The following is a 24,801-nucleotide window of genomic DNA, read 5'->3' as shown; positions in this document are numbered from 1 at the left end:
ACTCCCAGAATTCCATATTGAATATTTGAATACCAAATAATATTCAAACACATTTCAATTCCCAGAATTCCCCCATTGCACTGCATGGACACCATTGTAACACATGACTGCGTTGCATAGTAGCGGCCAGCTTGAAGACAGGTGGACTTCAACTCCCAGAATTTCCCAGGGGCAACTGGACTTTTTTTTTTTTTTTGAAGACGTTTAACTTCTCATCCAAGAAGCTTCTTCAGCTCTGACTGAATGATGGGGAAATCGAAGGATTTATATTCCCCACTATCCCGTCAGAGTGGATGAAGCTTCTTAGATGAGAAGGGAAATGTCTTCAAAAGAAAAAACAAGAAAGTCTAGTTGCCTCCTTAAAAATAGCACTTTTGGGACAACCACAACCTGGATGATATGACTGAGAATCTCTACAGAGTCTACGTTTATTTATTTTGCATGAAGCAAACTCAAAAAAGTCCATTCTCTCCGAGCAGGCAAAAGGAAGCCAACTTTTCTTGATTGTTTTGTGTTTCTCGTGTCCCTTTCAGAATGTTATGTGGATTTTTTGCCGGAAGACTTTGACGTGAAGGCATATACCTCTCAATCCATCCACCAGGCTGTTATTGCTGAACAATTAGCAAAGCTTGCTCAAGGGATCAGCCAGTTGGATAAAGAGCTTCACTTGCAAGTAAGTACCATTTGTATCACCAGTTAAAGGTAGGTGTGAAATATAAAGCACGACAAGAGCATTGCTTTCGATCTAACTTATGGATGGGCATCGCAATTTGTTGATGGTTGCACACGAATGGAAGTTGGGGAACCAGTGTTCCCCTAAACAGGAAAATGGCTGTTTGGGGACTTGAAAAATGAGATGTGAAGCTTTGGGCTAGTCTTGCATCTGGTATTCATAAACCATGTTTTAGTATTGGGTTAGTAGCAGTTCACTGTGAAGGAAATATTAAGATCAATAGAGAGTTGTCAGGAAGTCATACATTTAGCATTTCAGATGCAAAACTTAGACAGAATTGTAAGAACTAGGACACAGGTTCTTCAAACATTGCATTTTGTCCACTGAGACATCAGATTTTATCCTGTCTGTCTGTCCATCTATCCAGCAATGTATGTATGTATGTATGTATGTATGTATGTATGTATCAATGCATCCATCCATTCATCCACCTATCCATCCATTCATTTGTCCATTTATCTGTCTGTCCATCCAGCCAGCTATTTATCATCATCTGTATTTATCTATCTATCTATCTATCTATCTATCTATCTATCTATCTATCTATCTATCACCTATATCATTTATCTGACTTTCTGTCTGTACCCATCTGTTTGTCCATCCAGCTATCCATCAATCATCTATCTACCTACTCTATCTATCTATCTATCTATCTATCTATCTATCTATCTATCTATCTATCTATCTATCTATCTCCTATATCATTTATCTGACTTTCTGTCTGTATCCATCTGTTTGTCCATCCAGCTATCCATCAATCATCTATCTATCTATCTATCTATCTATCTATCTATCTATCTATCTATCTATCCATCCATTCATCCATCCACCTACCTACCTACCTACCTACCTACACTACCTACACTATCTACACTATCTACCTACTCTATCTCCACACATTCACCCACCCACCTATCTTCTACCTACCTTCCTATTTATGTAGTTTACATAGCTGCCTCTCTTGCAAACATGAGTCTTGGCAATCTACAGTATGACAATTAAAAATAGGTCTAAAGTAATAATTAAAAATAACCCAGCATCAAGGTAAATGAAAGAGAATGGACCAATATCCTGTACCTAATACCACCACCATCCAAGGCTCACTATTTCCATGGGATCTCCAAGCCTGCTGGGTAATCCATTGGTTTGAGAGAGGCCAATAGGATCTTTTTAAAATACTTCTAAAATACAAATTACTTTTTTTTAAGCCTCTGATTGATATTTTCACTTTTTAGGTAGTTGCAAGGCATGAGGACTTGCTGGCACAAGCAACTGGCATAGAATCTTTGGAAGGTAAGCAACTTTCATTTGTTATAAAATTTACTGAGCCCCTATAAATGGGCTTAAATGTAGGCCTTCTAATAAGGGTGCCTCAGACTTACATTCTAAATCATTCTTTCTCAACCTTATGAACTTTAAACTGTATGGACTTCAACTCCCAGAATTCCTCAGCCGGCCGTTGTAACTTTCTTTGAACTGTCACTAAATGAATTGTAAGTCTGTTCTCTGTTTTTTGGCCCCTTTCCAACAACCTGTTCAACCTGTTGTACTTATTTATATTGCCAGCAGGTGGCACCGTTCCTAACCGATTGCCTGCACATAACTTTTCTGCTGGCCTGGAAATATTTTATTGTACTATATAAGGAAAACAATAGAGAATCAATAATATGCACTTGCTGTTGAAAATGTACACTGAGAGCCTATGAACCAGAGACAAATTCCTTGCGTGTCCAATCACACTTGGCCAATAAAGAATTCTATTCTATTCTATCCCATCCCATCCTTTCCCTTTCCCTTCCCTTCTATTCCTTTTTATCCCATCCTATCCCTTCCCTTCCTTTCCATTCCATTCTATTCCTTTTTATTCTATTCCTTTCTATCCTATCCCATCCTTTCCCTTCCCTTCCCTTCTATTCCTTTTCATCCCTTCCCTTTCTTTCCATTCCATTCCATACTATTCCTTTCTATTCTATTCCTTTTTATCCCATCGCATCACATCCCTTCCCTTTCTTTCCATTCCATTCTATTCTTTTCTATCCCATCCCATCCCTCTTCCCTTCCCTTCCCTTTATTTCCATTCCATTCTATTCCTTTCTATTCTATTCCTTTTTATCCCATCGCATCACATCCCTTCCTTTCTTTCCATCTATTCTTTTCTATTCCTTTCTATCTTATCCCATCACTTCCCTTCCCTTCTATTCCTTTTCATCCCTTCCCTTTATTTCCATTCCATTCTATTCCTTTCTATTCTATTCCTTTCTATCCTATCCTATCCTATGCTATCCTATCCTTTCCCTTCCCTTCCCTTCCCTTCCTTTCCATCCCATCCCTTCCCTTTCCATTCCATTCCATTCCATTCCATTCCATTCCATTCCATTCTATTCTATTCTATTCTATTCTATTCTATTCTATTCCTTTCTATCCCATCCTTTCCCTTCCCTTCCCTTCTATTCCTTTTCGTCCCATCCCTTCCTTTTTTCCCATTCCATTCCATACTATTCCTTTCTATTCTATTCCTTTTTATCCCATTGCATCCCTTCCCTTCCTTTCTTTCCATTCTATTCTTTTCTATTCCTTTCTATCTTATCCCATCACTTCCCTTCCTTTCTATTCTATTCCTTTCTATCCCATCCCATCCCTTTTCCCTTCCCTTTCTTTCCATTCTATTCCTTTCTATTCTATTCCTTTCTATCCTATACTATCCCTTCCCTTCCTTTTCATCCCATCCCTTCCCTTTCTTTCCGTTCTATTCTTTTCTATTCTATTCCTTTCTATCCCATTCTTTCCCTTCCCTTCCCTTCCTTTTCATCCCATCCCTTCCCTTCCCTTTCTTTCCATTCTATTCTTTTCCATTCTATTCCTTTCTATCCCATCTTTTTCCCTTCCCTTCCTTTTCATCCCATCCCATCCCTTCCCTTCCCTTTCTTTCCATTCTATTCTATTCCTTTCTATCTTATCCCATCCCATCACTTCCCTTCCTTTCTATTCTATTCCTTTCTATCCCATCCCACCCCTCTTCCCTTCCCAGTCCCATCTCAATCCCATCCCACAGCTATTTCCACCTCCGAATTGAGCCTGTTGTTACACCGAAAGTGTTGGACAGCCTGGAAGACACATTAATTAGATGGCAAACCTAATACATACACTTTCCACTCTGTTCAATAATGCATGGTATTGAGTCTGAATCCTGTCTCCTTTATGTGTAAGTGAGTAAGCATTGACAAATGTGGGGGTTGACACATACTTACTGCCTCATGTCCGTATGCTGAGCCTTCTTGGGTCCATATATAGAATTGGACTCCTACAGAAAAATGACTTTGTACTTAGGATGGCATATCTGTAGCCTGAAAGATACATCTGAAAAATGTGTGAAAATATAATTATTGTAGCCTCATTGGGAGGGAAACACCGAAAGGGCCTGTCTTTTGATAACTGAATGCCATGAAAATGTTAGTGTTTTGCTTTTTGTCTTGAATAGTTTTTCTTTTCCCATTTGGAAATTCTGATATTCAGCTGCCAGGGGCTGAGACACTGGTTAAAAATAAAAATAGGAATCCATTTAGAAGGCATTTACGCTGCTCAGCTGTACATTTTGTCAATTTTTTGCAATGATTTTATTTCCGGAATGTATTAATTTTCATCATTGAGTCTTAATCAGTTTGCTATTATTATATTTGGTTGCATCTCTTCCCATTAGGGTGGTTTTTTTTTTTTTTTTTTTGCAAACCAGGAATAATTATGGGTGCTCTGACTCTTAAATATGAACGAAGTGGGTTGTAGCATGTAGAAAGATTAATTACCTATTTTCATCTTCACCTATTGGATGGATCCCGTCCCCTCACCCCAAGGATCCAACCGCCGTTCTTTTCCTGTCAAAAGCTGGACCCGAATGCTGCCAGGAAAAAACCTTGTAAAATGTACCACCGTAGCTATTAATAGTAGGAGCTGTCAGCAGAGCAAGGGTGCCTGAGCAACTGGGTTCATATTTTTTTTAGCCCTGCTGTTAACAGCCACTTGTCCTGTGTGATTGACGGTTCTGGATGGAGATGAGGTTTGGATTCCGGGGCGCATCGCGGGATTTTTTTTTTTCCCCCAGTCACAGAGAAATTTCTGTGCTCTCTGAGCTTGCTTGTTTTCCTTACCCTAACTAGGTAACATCGTCACTAGCACTGATGATGTTACCTAGTTTGGTCATGAAATGTCTGCAAGAAAGAAAGAAAGAAAGCTCAGAGAGCACCAAGGGGCCTTCATGTAAACCCTGAGCTACAAATATTCTCCTTCATTGACTCTACATCCATCTGTCTTTCTGTCTGTCTTTCTGTCTGTCTGTCCCTCTGTCTGTCTGTCTGTCTATCTATCTATCTATCTATCATCTATCTATCTATCTACCTACCTACCTATCCATCCATCCAGCTAGCTATCCAGCTAGCTAGCTATTCAGTCATCTATCCATTGCCTATCGATCTCTGCAATCTACTATCTGTCTACTATCAGTACTATCTAACACTGATGATATCACGTAGTATGGTAATGAAACGTCTACAAGAAAACAAGCAAGCTCAGAGAGCACCAAGGATCCCTCATGTCAACCCTGAGCTACCAATATTCTCCTTTATTGACTCTGTCATACTGTCTGTCTGTCTGTCTGTCTGTCTATCTATCTATCTATCTATCTATCTATCTATCTATCTATCTATCTCTGTCTATCTATCTATCTATCCATCCATCCATCCATCCATCCATCCATCCATCTAATCTACTGTATGTATCATCTATCCATCACCCATCTATCTCTACTATCTACTATCTTATCTACTACTGATGTTGTTATCTAGTATGGTAATGAAATGTCTACAAGAAAACCACCAAGCTCAGAGAGCACCAAGGATCCCTCCTGTCAACCCTGAGCTACAAATATTCTCCTTTATTATAGGGAATTTTTACTTTTCCTAGCTCCTAAGGAGAGGATGAGAATCAACAGGTGGTGGAAGCTTTCCAGAAGGAATTTACTAGCTGGGAGAATTTTTAAACAGTAGAACAGCCTGATTCTTGTAGTTATGTATCATTTAAGGTTTTCAAGCAACTTTTGAGCAGCTACATGCAGTCCTCAACTTACAACAGGATCCCCAATTTCCTTTGTTAGCTTTAACCTAATACGTAGTGTGGATTTTTTTCCTCTTCTACAGATTTTATATTATTCTCATAAGCTGCTTTAGAAGACTTGTAGTCTTAAAATCAGGCTAGAAATAATGGCCATAAGCAGAAATGCAGTGTTTGTGGTGTGATTAACACCTGACTACCACAAATCTTTTTAAGTTTGACATTAAACCCAGGAAGGGCTTGAGTTACTGTGATGACCTGGGGCGTGACACAAAGGCAACACAGATAATCAGTAGGAGCCCCTTTATTAGCTCCAACTTTGCCCCCAAAGTCCTGGTTACTTTCTGGCTGGAGAAAAACTCTCCCAGGAACAGCCTTTGGCTGCAGAGAATCAAGTCCAAAACATGGTCAACAAAAACTGTAACTATAAATCCAATCAAGGCAAGATGAGGTAATTAGTCCAGCAGGGCAAGAGCAAGAATTCCAGATGTGAAGGCATGGTAATAAAACAACCCAGTTGGGAGGATGCCAGGAACACAGATAACCAAAGTACACACAAGATAAACTCACGTTTGTTCGCAGAAGACGCCTCACTCAGCATGTATCTCTTTTAAACTCTCTTCCCAGATATGGCTAATGAAGGGTATCAGGGCCGTTTCCTCCCCTGTAAGCCACAACCCACATTGCTCCCTTCTCCATTCCTCCCTGCATGGCCTAGGATGAAGAGGCGGTGGGCTTGGGTCCTAACCACTGTTGTGATTCACTTAACAGCGGCAACGAAGGTCGTAACTCAGGGCAAAACCTGCTGAACAAATGCCTCACTTAGCAATGTAAATTTTGGGCTCTGTTTGAGGTCCTGCTTGCAATCCCAATTGAGCCCGACATTCACGTTGCTAAGTGAGGCAGTTCTTAAGTGAGTTTTACCCCGTTTTACCTTCTTTCTTGCCACCGTTATTCAGCGAATCCCAGCCATTGTTCAGTGAGACACACAGTGGTTTTCCCCTTGACTTTTTTCCTCAGAGAAGCCGCAAAAAAAAGCGTGATCCCCAGACTGCTGCGACCATTGTAAACACAAGTTCAGCTGCCAAGTGCCTAAAATTTGGATCTCGTGATCGCGGGGATGCACTGTAAAGGTGAAAAATGTTTTTTCAGGGCCAACCTGAAACCGTTGCCAGCCGAGAACGACCTGTATTATAAATCCTGCAATTTCCAAGCTTATTTTAAGTTCTTTTCCTCAACCGGAAAAAAAAACAACAAATTTCTTTCACTCGGAGTAGTAATTTTGATCGGTTCTTCTATCTTTGCTTGCAGGTGTTCTGGAAATGATGCAGACCAGAATTAGCGCCCTCCAGAGCACCGTTGACAGGTATGCCAGATCTGTATCCCGTTGTGGAAAGTTTTTTAAATTCTTGTGTATCACCCTGTTTTCTAAAACGCGGTTCCTTTTTTTTTTTTTTTGCCTCAGGATCAAAGCCAAAATTATTGAACCCTACAACAAAATCGTATCCCGCACGGCACAGTTAGCAAGGCTTCAGGTAAGTTATTCTTTTTTTCTCTCCTCCTTCAGAAATGTTCTTTTTTTCTCCCTTTCTTTTGGGCTGCAAAAGGAGTATTTCAGAGAGCCGCAGAACAATGGCACGAGGAACAAACGTGAAGGATATTTTTATTTTAGAAGAAGGTTTTGCAACTTCCACATGGGAGTGAATTAATGATGGACAGAGATAACCGGATTGGTTTTTTTTTTCCTGGAGGGCTCTACAAGGTTGCTATAGTTACTTGTTGGAGAAAAGGGGAAAACACATTCCCAGAATAAATAATTAAAATCATTGCATAAGAATGGTGAACATTTCACACACGCACACAAAAATCCTCTCAGAGTTTAAAAACAAAACAAAAACCAAATGCAAGCAGAAAGGAAATTTGTGCATGGCAAAATTGGTAAAAGCGCATGGATACACACACACACACATGCACACACGCACACATGTTTTTCCAGTGCCTTTTCCTCATTTAGTTATTTGTTGCCTTTACAAGCCAGTTTTTTTTTTTGCAAGGCTTGCCTCATTTTAAATTTAGTTGCAGCTTCAGTTTAGAATTTGGTCCTTGTTCTTCACTTCCCAAGAATTCAAAATGTTATATATTATTTGATATATTTGATATATATATTTTGATATATATATTTTATATATATGTGAGACATTTTTTGGAATTTGTGGAAACCAAATTGCAAATAGTATTTAGCATTATGGACATTGAGAAGCTTGTTTTAAACCTGACATAATATTAAAAATGGCTGGGTGTTGATCATTAATTGTTGACAGTTGGGTTTTTTTAGGTCAAAAAAACCCCATGTTTTTCAGAATTGATGTCCTGTTTTCTCCAGCTTCAATTATATTGTGATTCATGGACCCAATTCTCACTTTTTTCAAACCTTCTCAGTAGACTGTATAAGGAAGTAAGCCTTATAAAAAGAAGCGTTATTTCTTTATATATAGGGAGTCCTCAACTTACGACTGAAATAGAGCCCAAAATTTCTGTCGCTACGTGAGACTATTTGTGAAGTGAATTTTGCTCCATTTTAGGACCATTCTGACCACAATTGTTAGGTGAATTGATCGTAACACATTTGTTAAATGAATTTGGCTTCCCTGTTGTTCCCTGTCACAAAAGGGGATCATTGCAGCCGTCATAAATATGAGTCAGTTGCCAAATGCCTTAGGTTTGATCATGTGGACGCTGCAACAGTTGTACGTGTGAAAATGCTCGAGAGTCACTATTTTTCAGTGCTGTTGTAACTTTGAACGGGTCATTAAGTGAACTGTTGTAAGTTGAGAACTACCTATAGCAAGGAGTTGGAAGTAAGCTTTATAAAAAGAAGCATCATTTCTTTATGTGCTATCTTAGTTCTGCTGCATTTCCCTTTAATGCTTTTTAAAATTCCAAGTCCCCTTGATATCATGCCTAAAATAGCCTCAACAGTATAACAGAATAACAGAGTTATTGGAAGGGACCTTGTCGGTCATTTAGTCCAACCCCCTCCTGTCTAAGCAGGAGACCTACACCATTTCTGGCAGATGGCACTCCAGTCTCTTCTTGAAAGCCTCAAGTGATGGTGCTCCCACAACTTCTGAAGGCAACTTCTGTTCCATGGGTTGATTGTTCTCACTGTCAGAAAATTTCTCCTCATTTCCAGCTTGAATCTCTCCTTGTTCAGTTTCCATCCATTATCCTTGTCTGACCTTCGGGTGCTTTGGAAAATAGCTTGATCCCCTCCTCTGTGGCAGCCCCTCAAATATTGGAAGACTGCTATCGTGTCTCTACTGGTCCTTCTCTTCACTAGACTAGCCATGCCCAGTTCCTGTAACCGTTCTTCGTATGTTTTAGCCTCCAATCATCCCCTAATCATCCTGGTTGCTCTTCTCTGCACTTTTTCTAGAGTCTCAATATCTTTTTTATAGTGTGATGACCAAAACTGGATTCAGTAGTCTAGGTGTGGTCTTACTAAGGCTTTATAGAGTGGTATTAGTACCTTACTTGATCTTGATTGTGTCCCTCTGTTAATGCAACTTTAGGATTGCATTGGCTTTTATTTTTTAGTCGTAAGTCAAATACTACCTGTATTTCTCTTTTCTTATCTCCTCCTGGAAGGTTACATTAACTGAAAGCTACGAAAAGCAGATTATAAATACAGAAAAACTGTGATGAAACCAGAAAGAGTGTTTTTCATTCGGCAATTTTAGTTAAAAAATAAAATAAAATGGAGCTCTCTTTTCTTCACGTTCTTTTCCTTGCCATATTGTTTGTTCAGCTGTTGATATGTCAGGCTTGTGATCACAGGAATTTACTTTGAAGAGCCAAAATATGAACCAGCGGCCTGTATAAAATCCCAAGTGACTAAAAATAGCTTTTTAAAAAATATATATATCTGCTTTTAGAATAATTTTATAGCTGGACTCTTTCCAACTGCCTGCCTTTTAAAAAACCCTATGGATCTTCAAGTTCAGATACCAAAACATGTAGGAAAGATCAACCAACCTCGCATTCACTTATTGGTAGAATTCACACCCTGCATTGGAAAAGACTATTAAAACGTAATTCTTGCATAGTTCAGTTCTTGTACTATTTGCGTTTTTCCATCCTTTGCGCGATTTGTAGGCTTGTGCATCTCGGGAGGCTCAAGTTACTCAAATTACACATTAAAGGAGGAAAAGGTTTTGCTTAAAGTAACGGATTAAAATTGCGAGAGGTTGATTACCACGTGTGAAAATCCCTCTCTTTATAACTGCATAATTTATTCAGGGGGTGCAACAATTAAAATGTACCGCTTTGGAACGAAATGGAGCTGTTATGCTAGCGAGGAACATAATCCAAACCCTGGCGTTGCATAGTCCACGAGTTTTGTATCGCTGAATGGCTTTAGAACCGCAGTTGTGCTGCGAATGATTTATACTGGTGCCTCCGTACACATAATTAAAGTCATTAAGCAAGTTCATTTAGCTGAAGATTTAATTGCAGAAAACTAGTTGGTGGAAAGGGTGCCACTTCTCCCTGACATGTATTTGAAAGTCACGCTAACCCTGGTAATCGATGAACACGTGCTGGCTTTTGAAGTGTTACTGTGAGGAATAAATTGGGGGCATCCACAGTCGGCTTGACATTTGGAGTGTGGTATGTTTAATCTCCATGGTTTAATCCTGAAACAGTGAGTGAGGCGCACAAAATAAATAAGATCAGGCTCCAGATTTGTGATCCTTGACCAGTTCGGATGAACTAATCCTGATTTAGATTGACTGGAAAACGGATTAGTGAAAACTGCTGCTATGCTGTGGGTCTCCTTGTAAATAGGGGAAAGGAAGGGAAAGGGAAGAAAGTGGAAAGGAAGGGAAGGACAGAGAGTGAAAGGGAAAGGAAACAAGAAACAGGAAATGAAAGAAAAAGGGAAAGAAAAGAAGAAAGGAAAGGAGAAAGGAAAGGAGAAAGGGAAAGGAAATGAAAAGGGGAAGGGAAGGGAAGGAAAAGGAAAGGAAAAAGGGAAAGGAAAGGGAAAGGAAAGAAAAGAAAAAAGGGAAAGGGAAGGAAAAAAGGAAAGGAAAATAATGAATATGGAACAGGAAAGGAAGGGAAACAGAAAGGAAACAAATGGAAATGGGAAAGGGAAAGGAAATGGAAATTCAGCATTAAACATGTTTACTGGACTTAGAATACAAGCTCGATTCCCACAGTGGTTCGGTTCATGACTTGGTAGTATCTAGTGTACACCGTTGGTCAAACACACCATGAGAGCCTCAAAGGGGCTTTTTTTCAGGAGGCAACTGGACTTTCTTGCTTTTTCTTTGAAGACATTTCGCTTCTCCAAGAAGCTTCTTCAGCTCTGACTGAATGGTGGGGGAACGGAAGGATTTATATTCCTTGCAGACAGCTGGTCATTTGCATCCTTTTAGAGAGCCGTTGAGGCCACTTGGAGGTCAGGTTTGCCTTAATGCTGAATAATCGTGAATCGTATTGAATAACGCATGCTTAATTTGATGTTTTCTTCCCAAGGCTGCTTGTGACCTGCTGAGGAGAATCATACGGATCTTGTACCTCAGCAAAAGACTTCAAGGCCAACTTCAAGGTGGAAGCCGAGAGATCACCAAAGCTGCTCAGAGTCTCAACGAACTCGGTGAGTCCAGTTTTTTTTTTAAAGATCATGTATTTGTGCATTTGAGGGGATGCAGTGGCTCAGTGGCTAAGACGCTGAGCTTGTCAATCAGAAAGGTTAGCAGTTCGGCGGTTCGAATCCTGAGTGCTGCGTAATGGAGTGAGCTCCCGTTACTCGTCCCAGCTTCTGCCAACCTAGCAGTTCAAAAGCATGTAAGAAAAATGCAAGTAGAAAAATAGGGACCACTTTGGTGGGAGGGGAACAGCGTTCCGTGTGCCTTCAGTGTTTAGTTGTGCCAGCCACATGACCATGGAGACGTCTTTGGACAACTCTGGCTCTTCGGCTTTGTAACGGAGATGAATACCGCCCCCTAGAGCCAGAAATAACTAGCATGTATATGCGAGGGGAACATTTACCTTTTATTTGTGTATTTGCTAATATTGTGTATTTGCTAATTGGGTTTTCTTCAGGAAAAAAAAATCTGGAATGATGCAAAGTAGGTTTTCTTTCCTTTGAAAAATCGGGCAAAATGAATCTTTGGAAGTTAGCCGTACTTAACATTTCGTTGTATGTTTCTCAGAATTGTCAGAATGGAATCAAAACTTGTCTGATCGATTTTAGATATTGTGGATATTATTGCTTGCATGCTGTACAGGTCTAGTCCTCGACGTGCGACCACAACCGAGCCGCACATGTCTATCGCTAAGCCAGGCATTTGTGACGTGAGTTTGGTCCCATTTTATGACCTTTCTTGCCACCGTTATTAAGTGAATCACTGCGGTTGTTCAATGAATAACACCGTTGTTTTGTTAAGTGAATCTGGCTTCCTCATTGACTTTGCTTGGCAGAAGGTCACAAAAGGGGATCTTGTGATCTTGGGACACTGATAAAGATACAGATTAAGAGATTTGGAAGCGACCTTGTAGGTCATCTAGTCCCCCTCCCCCCGCCCAAGCAGGAGACCCTACACCAGTGGGGATCCAGATCTTGTCCAGAGGTATTTATGATAACTCCAGAATAACTCTAGAATAGATAAGAAGCGAGAAAGCAAAGTTGATGTTGTGGTTAGCCGCCAGCAGGTGCAGATGGCTGAGGAGAGCGAGGACTCAGATGAGGGGCCGGAACCATCAGGAAGTAGACTTCAGAGATTGTGGGGGCTGGCAGCAGTGATGAGGAGGTTCCCAAGGAGCCTGTGCCAAGTGCGCAGGATTGCTCACAGGAAAGAGCAGCTGCAACAGCACGGGCAACTCGGGAATAAGGAATAAGGCCCCTCCTTCAAGAAGATAAAAGCCAGCTGTGAAATGAAAGTTCTTTGCAGGAAGCAAAGACGTTTTGAAACTCGAGCCTCGTGGACATTGCAGTATCTTAGCTGGTATTTGAAGACTCTTGTGTTGTGAAGTATTTCTAGGTAGCCTTATCTGTTATTCTTGGCAGCCTTGCACAGTTTTGGCAAGGCTCGTGTTTATCAAAGTTAATTAGCTTGCAGCAGCCTTTTAACTGGGGATTCGTAAGAACCATTAAAAGGTTTCTGTTCCCTTTGGTTCATGTTTGTTTTATTGGAAAAGGGTTTGGGTCAGAACAGTTGAGGGCGAAATCTCCCAACATATTAAAACTCAGCTTCTATAACGATTATTATTTTCCACATTAGAGTCGAAATGAGTTGATTACTTGGGTTTTGCTGCAAACATTCCCAGGTTTTAGCAGATAGATACACAGGTAGTTCTTGACTTACAGCAGTTCATTTAGTGAGCATTCAAAATTACAACAGGCACTGAAAAAAGTGACTTGGGACCGTTTTTCACACAACCATTGTAGCACCCCCATAGTTACGTGAACAAAATTCAGACCCTTGGCAACTGACTGCAAATGTCATAAATACAAGGCAGTTGCCAAGCATCTGAATTTTGATTGCGTGACCACTATATTACGGTCGTAAGTGGGGAAATGGCCATAAGTCAGTGCCATTTTAACTTTGAATGGGCATTAAATAAATGGTAAGTCAAGAATTGTACACACAGATTTTTTTTAAAGAAAAATCAAAGTACTTTCTGCACAATAATAGTAAGGACCACCCTTTGCACAAAGACTCATCTTTGTCAATTTCTCAGCTCCAGTTGCGGATTATTGATGTGGTGTCCTCGAAAACTGATAGTTCATGCTGATAAAAATTGCAAGTGTGTCTTTTATTTTTTTGTCACTCTGCAGGTTCTTAGGGGAAAGAAAGTGTGAAGGGCCTTGGAAGAGAAGTTAATGTGTCTGAGTCATGTGTGGTGTTGAATTGTAAACTTTTAATACTTGAGTATAATGAGAAAGCAAAGGGACTTGCATTTTCAACAGATCACATTAATTCTCTTAAACCAAGTTAGTCCTGGGGTGAATGATGAACGAAGGCATATTGGATGCATATATTTCTTGTTTGCTCTTATTCTGGTGCACATAAAAATAATCCCCTCAAATCTATTTGCTAGGCTTCTGGGAAAATGTTGCTCCTCGTGGTACAATTGTGTACCGATTAACTTAAATTTTAATTTTCCTTTAAAGGTCTTTAAAATGGCTTTACTTATCCTAAAGAATGAATAGCTGTTTAGTCACTGCTCTGTTGAAAGGGAACCCTTAATGAGATTAGGGTTTCTAGTTTTAGCTTTGAGATTGTCTTAAAATGAACTTTTAACATATGTCTTTTGTCTTCTTTAGAATTTATTCTTGAATGCAGACTTTTGAAAATGGAAGCAAAGGCGTTCATTCATTCATTCCTTAGTTGCTAGACTCTAGGGCATGTATGAGATTTTTCCTTAGATCTAATAATTTACTACATTTTAATGAAAGAGAATAGAATAGAACAGAACAGAAAATATGGAATGGAATGGAATAAAATAGAATCAGAAACAATGGAATGGAATGGAATGGAATAGAAGAATAGAGAGAATAGAATAGAAAAAAAACAGAATAGAATAGAAAATACAGAATACAGAGAATAGAATAGAATAGAATATAGAGTAGAAGAATATAGAGAATAGAATAGAATAGAATAGAATAGAATAGAATAGAATAGAATAGAATAGAATAGAATAGAATAGAATAGAAAATATGAAGTGGAATGGAATAGAACAACAGAAGAGAAAATATGGAATGGAATAGAATGGAATGGGATAGGATAGGATAGAAAAGAAAATATGGAATGTAATGGGAATGGGAATAGGAATAGGAATCGGAAGAATAGAATAGAATAGGGAATGGAATGGAATGGAATGAAATAGGAACAGAATGGGAATAGAATAGAGAGTAGAGTAGAATAGAATGGAAGAGTTTGAAGGGACTTTGGAGGTCTTCTAGTCCAACCCCCTGCTCAAGCAGGAAACCCAATACCATTTCAGACAAAGGATTGTCCTATCTCTTCTAAAAAACCACCAGTGTTAGAGCACCCACAATTTCTGGAAACAAGCAGTTCCATTAATTAATTGTTCTCACTGTCTGGAAATTTCTGCTTAATTGATGGTTGGATCTCTCTTTGATCCAAATGGAGAAAGAGAGAGAGAAAGGGGTGGGGAGGAAGGGAGGGAGGGAGGGAGGAGAAAGAAAAAGAGAAAGAAAGAAAGGAAGGAAGGAAGGAAGGAAGGAAGGAAAAAATGATGGCAGCCGCAATGATATGATTGCCCTGCTTTGTATGTGCAATGGACAGAGCCATGTATTGTGGCTGCCATCTGGATTTTTCTTAACCATATCCCACAGATACTGGTTAGCTGCTTTTATTAGTGCACCATTGAATTTATTCCTGGCAGTTTTTCTTAGGAAAGATTAACACAGAAGTGAAATTGATAGCCTTCAATGTTTTCTAATGGAGCATCTGCGGAATATGATCACTGTTTTCTTTGAATGTAAACTTTGTACTATTTCATGTTTGTTTGTTTTTTTTAAAAAAAAACAATAATTAGAAAATTGGGCTTTTGTAACACTACCATTCAAGTGCAAGTGACTAGATCCACCCATATAGAGTTCAAGCTATTACTTCATTGTATTCTGCCTATATTATAGGAATCTTCCCGACCTTTCAGGAATTAACTCTGAAAATAGGACAGGTAGTCCTTACTACTTGCACCCACAAGTTAGCCCCGAATTTCTGTTGCTAAGCAAGATAATGGTTAAGTGAGTTTTGCCCCATGTCATTGTAACTTCGAATGGTCACTAAATGAACTGTTGTAAGTCGAGGATTGCTGAGAACACCGATACCCAACAAACAGATTTTCAAAACTACAAGGCTCTGGCTGTTTGAGAGTAAGACTTGTAAGCTGCGGCTTAAACAAGTGATTAAATTATGTATCTAAGGCAACTTGGCAGCCTAGAACATAAATAGCCATGTATCTCACTAAAGCATATCGTGAAAAATGCTTGTAAGCCTTTCGTTCCCATGCCTTTGTCTTAGAGCAACTGGGACTTTTTGATTTCTGATCATCTGCCAATCACACCTCCAGCCAGATTTTTCCTACTTAACCACGTACCACCAGCTGGTATGTTAGATGCTCTTGCTTAGTCCTTGTGGATTGATTATGCTGTAGATTTGAGATGCTGGAGCCCTCGCGTTACCAAGAACAGATATATTTTGTGGCATTATAGTTTAAAAACACTTGTGAGAAACAAAGATTTATCTTCTTTTTACAGAGTAACGGAGTTGGAAGGGGCCCATAATTTACCACATTTCAATTGGAATAGAATAGAATAGAATAGAATAGAATAGAATAGAATAGAATAGAATAGAATAAGAAAGGAATAGAATAAAATAAAGGAAAGGAATGGAATAGAATAGAATAGAATAGAATAGAATAGAATAGAATAGAATAGAATAGAATAGAATAGAATAGAATAGAATAACAGAGTTGGAAGGGACCTTGGAGGGCAGAAAATCCTTCCATTTCAGACAAATTGGTTGTCCAGTCTCTTCTTAAAAACCTCCAATGATGGAGCATAAGATGATTATACACTGATATTGTAATCATCTACCCTTTCAAAGGGTAACCCTGTTCAGGACATAAGAGTAAGAATTATATCTTGATATAATTTGTATTGATGTATAAAAGAGTAAGATACGGATGAGTAGGATATTGTGTGGGTTCTTTTCTTCCCTTAAAGAAAATGGATTTTTGTTCCTTGGTGAAGGTGAGGCAGCTTTCTTGACCGATGAACATGTAATTGGTTTATATTGGATGAAGGACTGTTGCAGTACAGATTAATTGTTTAGATAGGCTGATGGATGCTTTGAGTGGCGCGGTGGCCTAGAGGTGTAACTTTCATCTCACAATCAGGAGGCTGTGAGTTTGATCCTATATGAAGGCAGATATTTCTCTCTCTGGGCACAATGAGAATATATCGGCTGAACAAAACTCCACACTGGCAACAAGAAGGTCATCCGGCCAGTAAACACTCAGCTCCATTCAGTTGCCCAGACCCCGCAAGGGATTATGGAGTCATTAAAAAATGATGATGATAGGCTGATGGATGTTTTCTAATGTTCTGTGCAAAATAATCCTCACTGGATAGTTTGAGCCCACAGCATATTAGAATGGACATGAAACGAGGCCGGGTATTGCAAAAATTAGAATAACTGAGTAAATGTTATCCAAAAGACGTCTTTAAAACATGGAGTGGTTTGGGAAAGGTCAGAGATATAGGAGAGCCAGTTTGGTCCAGTGGTTAAGGCACCAGGCTGGAAAATGGAAGATGGGAGTTCTAGTCCCGCCTTAGGCATGAAAGCTTACTGGGTGACCTTGGGCCAGTCACCAGGAGTCGGTGAGTTCTAGTCCTGCCTTCGCCATGAAAGGCAGCTGGGTGACTTTGGGCCAGTCACCAGGAGTCGGTGAGTTCTAGTCCTGCCTTAGCCATGAAAACCAGGTGGGTGACATTAGGCGAATCACCAGATTGTGAATTCTAGTCTCTCCTTTGCCATGAAAGCCAGCTGGTGACTTTGGATCAATCACCACGAGGCAGTGAGTTCTAGTCCCAACTTAGCCATGTAAGCCAGCCCGGTAACTTTCTCTCAGCCCAACTCACCTCACAGGGTTGTTGCTGTTGTGGGAAAAATACGAGGAGGAAAGTATATTGGATATGTTCACCACCTTATTTGTAAAAAAAAAATAGTGGCAGGATACAAATAAATACAATTAACATGGAAGAGTAGCCAAACAACCTTGGCATTTCTTGTTGTCTTGGACTGAGGTTTTTGATTTGGCAAAACGTTTTGGCTTATCAACTCCAATTTGCTTAGAAATAGCAACGAGCAGTTTAGCAGTGTATAAAAACCACATTTCTGGACTGAAACATTGATATATATACATTGAAGAATCCTTTAAAACATGCAAATTCATTCCTGTTTACCCAAACAGAAATTTAGGAAGAATTAAAAATAATTACAGTTTAGAAAATTCTTACTGTACAGTAGCCTTTTGCTTATTTAAAACCAAACCTCTCTCAGATATAATAAGAGTACCTTGAACTGACAAAGCTGGTGGTTATTTGGGGCAAATAGCTATAATCTTAAGCTTATAATTATAATTAAAAAAAATGTTTTCAGTTTATTGTCAGAAACCTGAATACTGTGCCAAAATAAGGCATCGAATAGGCCTGATTGAGGTGCAGTATTTCTCCAGTCCAAATTTTAAAAACAAAGCTTTACATATTTACAGCAAAAGAGACGTCTTTTAAAAAAAAAAAAAAAAAGTGAGCACTATTTTAAGGCTTTTCTTGTTAGAAAATATTTACTTAAAGGTATATTGGAGGACAGAGTATTGACAAAATTGTAACCGTGATTTTACGCTTAACAAACCGCCATGCAATACACATCTCAAATAATGAGGAAATAAATACATCCTTTCTGGTCTGTCTAAAACCAGGGGTGGGATTCAGCCAGTTTGGACCGGTTTGAGCGAACCAGTAGTTCCGGCGACTAGTTGGCCCCACCCACCTGCCCCTGCCCTAGTCTGTCCTATATTTCCATGTTTTGCAGCCCAGCTGATTCGTGAGGCACAGCGCATTGTCGTGCCTCGGCTGTTTTACTCACTGGGGCTGCAGCAGAAGGTAAGCTTTAGAGATGAAAAATGGGCGGTTTTCAAATGCTGTGCAAAGCGCGTGCTCACCAAACCAGTTGTTATACTGGTTGAATCCCACCGCTGTCAAACCATTACAGTCTGGCTTATATTTTCTCTCCCTTTAAAAAAAAAATATCTGTATTTGGCAGTCATAGTTTATTCTTGACTCCCCCCATAAATAATCCAGCAGATACGGGAATCTAATCCGTAACAACTTGAGGTACTAAACACTTTTGCCTCACTTCGTTGTCTTCAAAAGTGATGGCCTTGCTCCTCTTGGGCTCGATCCATGAGTTGTGTATCACAGCACTGTTGGGAATTGGATCCGCTTCCACAATGGAAACCACCCGTTTCTTCATTTTGCTTTTCAAAACTTTTTGAAATTTCTGTCTGGTGAAGGCGTAAAGGAGAGGGTGAAAGATAGTTGTCCCATAGGCCATGACCAGGAAGCACAACCTCAGCTTTACCAAAAGGTCACTTGGTCCCAAACACAAAATGACTGTGTTTAAAACAGTGATTGGTGTCCAACAGAGAAGAAAAGTGGAAATGATTAAGAGCGACATGCGGAAGACTCTTTTCTGCCGTTCACGACGTTCCCGGTGTCTCTTCACCGCCCGCCGTAGAGCGATGATAACTGAAACAGAAGTCCGTACGCCGAAAACCACATTTCTCCCTCCGCTGGCATGCGGTGCTTCGGTGGGTTCCTGTTGGGTAGCCAAGGAAATGGTCTTCTTTTTGGCTTTCTTCTTCTGCGCGGTGGAGAACCTGGTGCCAATGCGGATGTTGAGTGCCTGAAGTATTTTGCTGTATGTGATGAGCATCACGACCACCGTGAAGAAGAAGGTGGGGATTTGCACCAACAGATGATAGTACATGCCCAGCTCGGTGTGGTACTCGTTGGCGCTGACGCACAACAAGGTCTTGTTTTCCCAAGTGTTGGTGCTGTGGGTGCTGAAGAAGTTGACCTCGATGAAAGGGATCAAGAAGGAGAAAAAAGAGACCACCCAGATCGACGTCATGAGAACCACGGCCCTTCCCATCGTCAAGATCCGGTTGGCGGGTTTCACAGAGATGTCGTAGCGGTCTAGAGTGATGGCGAAGACGTTGATGGCGGTGGACACGCTGGCGAACGACACGCACGCCTCGTGGAAGCAGCAGATGAGTGCGGAATTGTTCTCCAATGGGAGCAGAAGGATGACGATGGTGAGAGGGATGCAACCCAGGCAGATGATGACATCGAGAACGTGAAGGTTCATCGTAATAATATTACTGACCGAGTTGATCAAATTGGATTTCATACAGTAAAGTACCAATACGGTGAGGTTGCTGCCGAGACCGAGGACGATTTCTAACGTGAGGAATCCAGTGAGGGAAACTTGAAAACTCAGTGGGTAAGACAGTGGCTGGTACATGTTGGGCTCAGAGTCACTGATGGCATCACGAACAGTAATGTTAGATTCAGACTGCATGTTGGCTTGTGGGACGGAAGAGACGCACATCCTTTCACCCAAGTTTCTTTCACTCTGAAAGAAGAGAGAGAAGTTAGGAAGCGGATTGTTTTGGGGGGGGGGTGCTCTCTCTCTCTCTTTCGCTCTCTCTTTTTTAAATTTCGCTTATCTGCAGAAAATATTTTTTTTACTTTCACCAGCAGATGTATATACACTGCTATCTGGTTTCAGAAATTAGAGGTGGTACCAAAGAAATGCTCCTTTTTTTAAGGACAAGGAACTCATTTGTGGTGCATATTAGAAACTTGCTTAGCTTTGATTCCATGTTTAGTGACGGTAGGTAAATGATAGCTAGATAACTGGATGAATGGATGGATGGAAAGAAAGATGATAGATGGGCAGATGGATGGATGGATGGATGGATGGATGGATGGATAGATAGATAGATAGATAGATAGATAGGCAGGCAGGCAGGCAGGCAGGCAGGCAGGCAGGCAGAAGACAGACAGACAGACAGATAGATGATAGATGGGTGGGTAGTAGATGGCTCGATGGATGAATGAATACAGAGATGATGGATGGGTTGATTGGTTGATGAATGGTTGGATGGATGGATGGATAGATAGATGGATAGATAGATAGATAGATAAGGCAGGCAGGCAGGCAGGCAGGCAGGGAGGCAGGCAGGCAGGATGGCAGGTGATAGATGAGCGGGTAGGTGGATGGATAGGGAGGGAGGTAGCTGGGTAGGTAGGCTGGGTAGGTAGGCAGGTAGATAGATAGATGGATGATAGATGGGGGATAAGGGGATATGTGGAAAGAAAGAGAGAAAGACGAAAGAAGAGAGAAATTATTTTTCACTAAGAAATTATTTTTTGAAATGACCATCAGAGCATTTAGAGTATTTCCTATATTATTATTATTATTAACACGCTCTGATGCTAAGGAGTTCTACTCTCCCTCCCCACCTGAAAAGAAATCTATTCCAAATGCAAAACACAAACAGAAGAGAGGAATTTCAGTTTCAGTTTCACAGCACCAAGCAGCTTTAGTACAGAACAGTTGAGCTAACCCATGCCCAGCCTCCTGGCTTTCTCCTTCTTGCTCACACAGCAAATACTGTTTCAGTTTCCAAACAGCCCTCAACTCTCTCACACACTGACAGGACACTAGCCAGATGAATACCAATGGATGCTGGTAGGCAGAGGCAGAATTCCTCCCCCCCTCTTATTTTCCTCCCCAAAAACTAAGCCCGACCAAATAGTTTCGTAGCGAAGCATGGGTATGGAGCTAGTTTTATTAGAACAGTATGATGCCTGACAGTAAACTTTTTAATATGCTCAGCATATTAAATTGGGCCCTTTAGTGCTTTTTTATATTTTGATCCCGCTGAAATAGAAGGGGCTTCTACAAAAAAATAAAAATACAGGCAGTCCTCGACTTACGTCCACAAATTTTGAGCCCAAAATTTATGCTGCTAAGCTAGACGTTTGTTAAGTGAAGTTTGCCCCCATTTTGCGACCTTTCTCGCCTCAGTTGTTAAGTGAATCCGGCTTCCCCATTGATGTTGCTTGCCAGAAGGTTGCAAAAGGGGATCACGTGACCATGGGAATGCTGCAACAGCCACAAGTGTGAAAAATGGTTATCTTTTTTGCAGTACTGTTATAATTTCGAACAGTCACTAAGTGAACCATTGTAACTCAAGGACTACCTGTATGTGTAAGTTTCCAAAATGCAAATTTGACTTGCTTGCTTGGCCGTTCTTGTTCAAGCAATTAACCTTAGTACAGGTGGTTCTCGACTTACAGTGGTTCATTTAGTGACCGTTCAAAGTTACAACGGCACTGAGAAAGGTGACTTAGGACCTTTCCCCCCCACACTTATGACTGTTGCAGCATCCCTACGATCAAGTAATCAGAATTCAGATGCTTGAGAAGCGACTCACATTCACGATGGTTGCCGTGTCCCCAGTTTACGACCTTCTGACAAGCAAAGCCAATGGGGAGGCCGGTTCACTTAACAACTGTGGGACTCACTTACAACCTCGGAGATTCATTTAACAACTGAGGCAAGAAAGGTCGCAAACTGGGGCAAAAACTCGCTTAGCTAATGTTTCACTTAACAACAGAAATGTTGGACTCAATTGTGGTCGTAAGTCGAGGATTACCTAGTCTGTTCAATTAACTTAAACTGAAGGAATGATACATTGGAATTATTGTAATACTCTGAGGTATTTCTTAAAGACAGGGATTTATTACGTTGTAACTTTGCATGTAAAAATAAACAGAATAACCATGACTTATCTCCACTTAGCGGGGACTTAGTCACAACAACAGTCATACTAAATGTGCCGTAAAATGTGTTGTTTTTGCCCCGATGACAAGAAACTGAGAAAAAGAGAGAGAAAGACACAGTTTAACAATGACAGTCGACCCCAAAATTTCCATTGCTGAGTGAGACATCTGCTAAGTGAGTTTTGCCCCATTTTACAGCCTTTCTCACATCAGTTGTTAAGTGAATCGGGGCAGGGGACAAATTAGTAACCCAGTTGTTAAGTGAATCTGGCTTCCCCGTTGAATTTGCTCAGTCAGAAGGTTGCAAAAAGGGATCATGTGGCCTCAGGACACGGCAACCATCATAAATATGAGTTGGATACTGAGTTTCCGAATTTTGATCCCGAGACCACGAGGATGTTGCCAGTGTCGTAACTCTGAAAAAGGGTCATACGTCGCTTTTCTCCCCCAGTGCCGTTGTCAACGTTGTTTTGAACGTTGTCAAGTTGACTAGCGGTAGTAAGGGGTGGGGGTGGGCGGGTGGGAACTAAAGCTGAGCCGTAAACCCAGCTTAATCTTGCAAGGAGCAGTTGCAGAGTGAAACCTCACAAAAATGGAAAAATCTCCCCCGAGCCAACCTTTCGGCGGGAAATTAAACACCAAGTTTGTATCAGGCAGAGCGTGAGTTAAACAAAAGCAGAGAAAGATGACAAGGACAAGGTCATTAAAATGAAATATAAATATTTCCTTGGCTCCGCTCTGTCCTTTGGCGAGAACGTTAGCAGGAAGCGCCTGACCTTACCTGAATTCAGTCGCCTCAAGGGCCTTTCGGCTGACAATAACAGCTTGTCGTGAGTTCGTACATGGTGTCGTCGACAGATTTTTGACAAGCGGTTTGGCACGGCGACGCCGAAACCAGCCTGCCTGGTGGAGGAATATTTTACTTTTCCTTCATTTCCAGCATTTTTCAGCTGCCGTTGTCCGAGACATCGCCACTAACCCTGGACAACCCCCTCCCCCCAAAAAACTTCAACGACCCAGCAAAGTTCGACACAACCGATCGTGGTGCAGACACATGGGTTTTTGTTGCAAAATACCAGCGGAGATAGCAGAACCTTGGACAATGGTTCATCAATTCATATCCTTCGGGAGGGTGGGCGCTGTGTTTTTATTTATTTTTTAAAAGAAATCCCTGAAGTTGTGCAAAATGTAAATTAACCAGCTTCAAAGGTTTATTCCGAGGTCCTCCCACAGCAGTTTTTAAATTGGCTTGGTGAGTCTTTCTGCTCATTAGGCCCCAGCCACTGGTTTTATAGAAGAAATCGATACCGTAAATATAAATACCGCTTCTGCGTTCGCCCAAAAAGCCAGGGACCGTGTCGGCTGGTTTATCCTACGCATAGTTTCCGAAAACTTTTAGTTGCTGAGATATGAAATCAGTTTGGAATTGCTTCTAGTTTGTTGCTTTTCCTTTTGCAACAGAAAAGCTTGCCTGCCCCTTCGTTCACCGGTGGCATGATGTTGTGTTGTAATTCCACTTGTAGGATGGGATTCACAATTGGACCTTGGTGAGAAATCGTTGTGTTCACACTTCCATTTGGACAGGCATTTCTCTATACTGTTGCACTAACCGGCGTGCCGATCGTAGCTTAGCTCTCCACTCCATTCCTCTTTTGAAGTCTGCCGTAGAAGCCCATCTTGCAACCCCCCTCCGCCCGCTCTCCAGATTCCTAGGGAGCCGTATTGTTCATGTCGTCGTTAAGCGAGCCCAAGTAAATGACGAAAACCTTGGAAGGGAGGGAGGGTTAAAAAATTAAAAACAAGACATTCGAGTCTCATTAGGAGAAAGCGATCCGTGACAATTATTTTCTCCCATCACTCCCAAACCATGTGAACCATGCGCAGTGCCTTTTTTTTGGGGGTTAGGAGTGGGAAGTTTGCAACATTTAGGAAGATCAAAGCATTTCCAAATATGGCTTGTTCTCCACACACACCCCAGGTCTCCCAGCTTGATCTTTTAAATTGGACGTGTTTAAAGATGGCATTGAAAGCAGAGGATGGCAGCCGTAAAGGGTGCTATGAAATGCAACGTAAAAGATTAAATTGCTTTACCAACATTTTACTTACTGTGTGTTTTTTTTCCCCAAACATACCTTCGGTCACAAAGCATTTAAAAATAGAAAAACAAGATGCTTATTTTTTCCTATCCAGCAATTAAAACATTTCCCCGACGACCCGTCTTCCACAAAGGGAGAAGCTGTTTCATGGATGGTTGGAATAGACGCCTGGCTGTCCAGTAATTTGATGGAAGCCCCATTTTTTAATCATGCGAAGGAATCCCTAACAGCTAGAGCACCAACTGTACACTCTCCGAAGAGCATTTCTCCCCCTCCGCCCCCCCCCCCAAAAACCCCTTTGCATATTTTCTACCTTTCCAAATGAAACATGAAAAATTGACAATCGTGCCAACCTTACGGGCGTCCATCAAACAGAAGCCCGACAAGTCAAAGCAGAATTTTAAGCTGAACTT

General features: G+C 40.8%; 2 protein-coding genes across 3 annotated transcripts in view; one reads left to right on the top strand and one right to left on the bottom strand.

Annotated features, from left to right (window-relative positions):
• The window catches only part of COG5 (component of oligomeric golgi complex 5), a 130,794-nt gene that overhangs the window by 672 nt on the left and 105,321 nt on the right, over positions 1-24,801 (top strand). For both annotated transcript variants that reach the window (XM_026701333.2, XM_087935538.1), the window contains exons 2-6: positions 534-673; positions 1,969-2,026; positions 7,145-7,199; positions 7,299-7,368; positions 11,375-11,495. In XM_026701333.2, coding sequence (XP_026557118.1) covers positions 534-673; positions 1,969-2,026; positions 7,145-7,199; positions 7,299-7,368; positions 11,375-11,495 — 444 coding nt within the window. The remainder of the gene's footprint in view (positions 1-533; positions 674-1,968; positions 2,027-7,144; positions 7,200-7,298; positions 7,369-11,374; positions 11,496-24,801) is intronic.
• Positions 18,175-23,338, bottom strand: GPR22 (G protein-coupled receptor 22). The gene is made up of 2 exons (XM_026701360.2): positions 23,074-23,338; positions 18,175-20,073 (listed from the first exon to the last, which is right to left on the bottom strand). Exon 2 carries the CDS (start codon positions 20,047-20,049, stop codon positions 18,751-18,753), a length of 1,299 nt encoding a protein of 432 aa, XP_026557145.1. The 5' UTR covers positions 20,050-20,073; positions 23,074-23,338; the 3' UTR covers positions 18,175-18,750.

This window comes from Pseudonaja textilis, chromosome 5 (assembly GCF_049901715.1).
Source record: "Pseudonaja textilis isolate UNSWEBS1 chromosome 5, rPseTex1.2, whole genome shotgun sequence".
NCBI lineage: Eukaryota > Metazoa > Chordata > Lepidosauria > Squamata > Elapidae > Pseudonaja > Pseudonaja textilis.
This window is presented reverse-complemented; position numbering and strand designations above follow the sequence as displayed.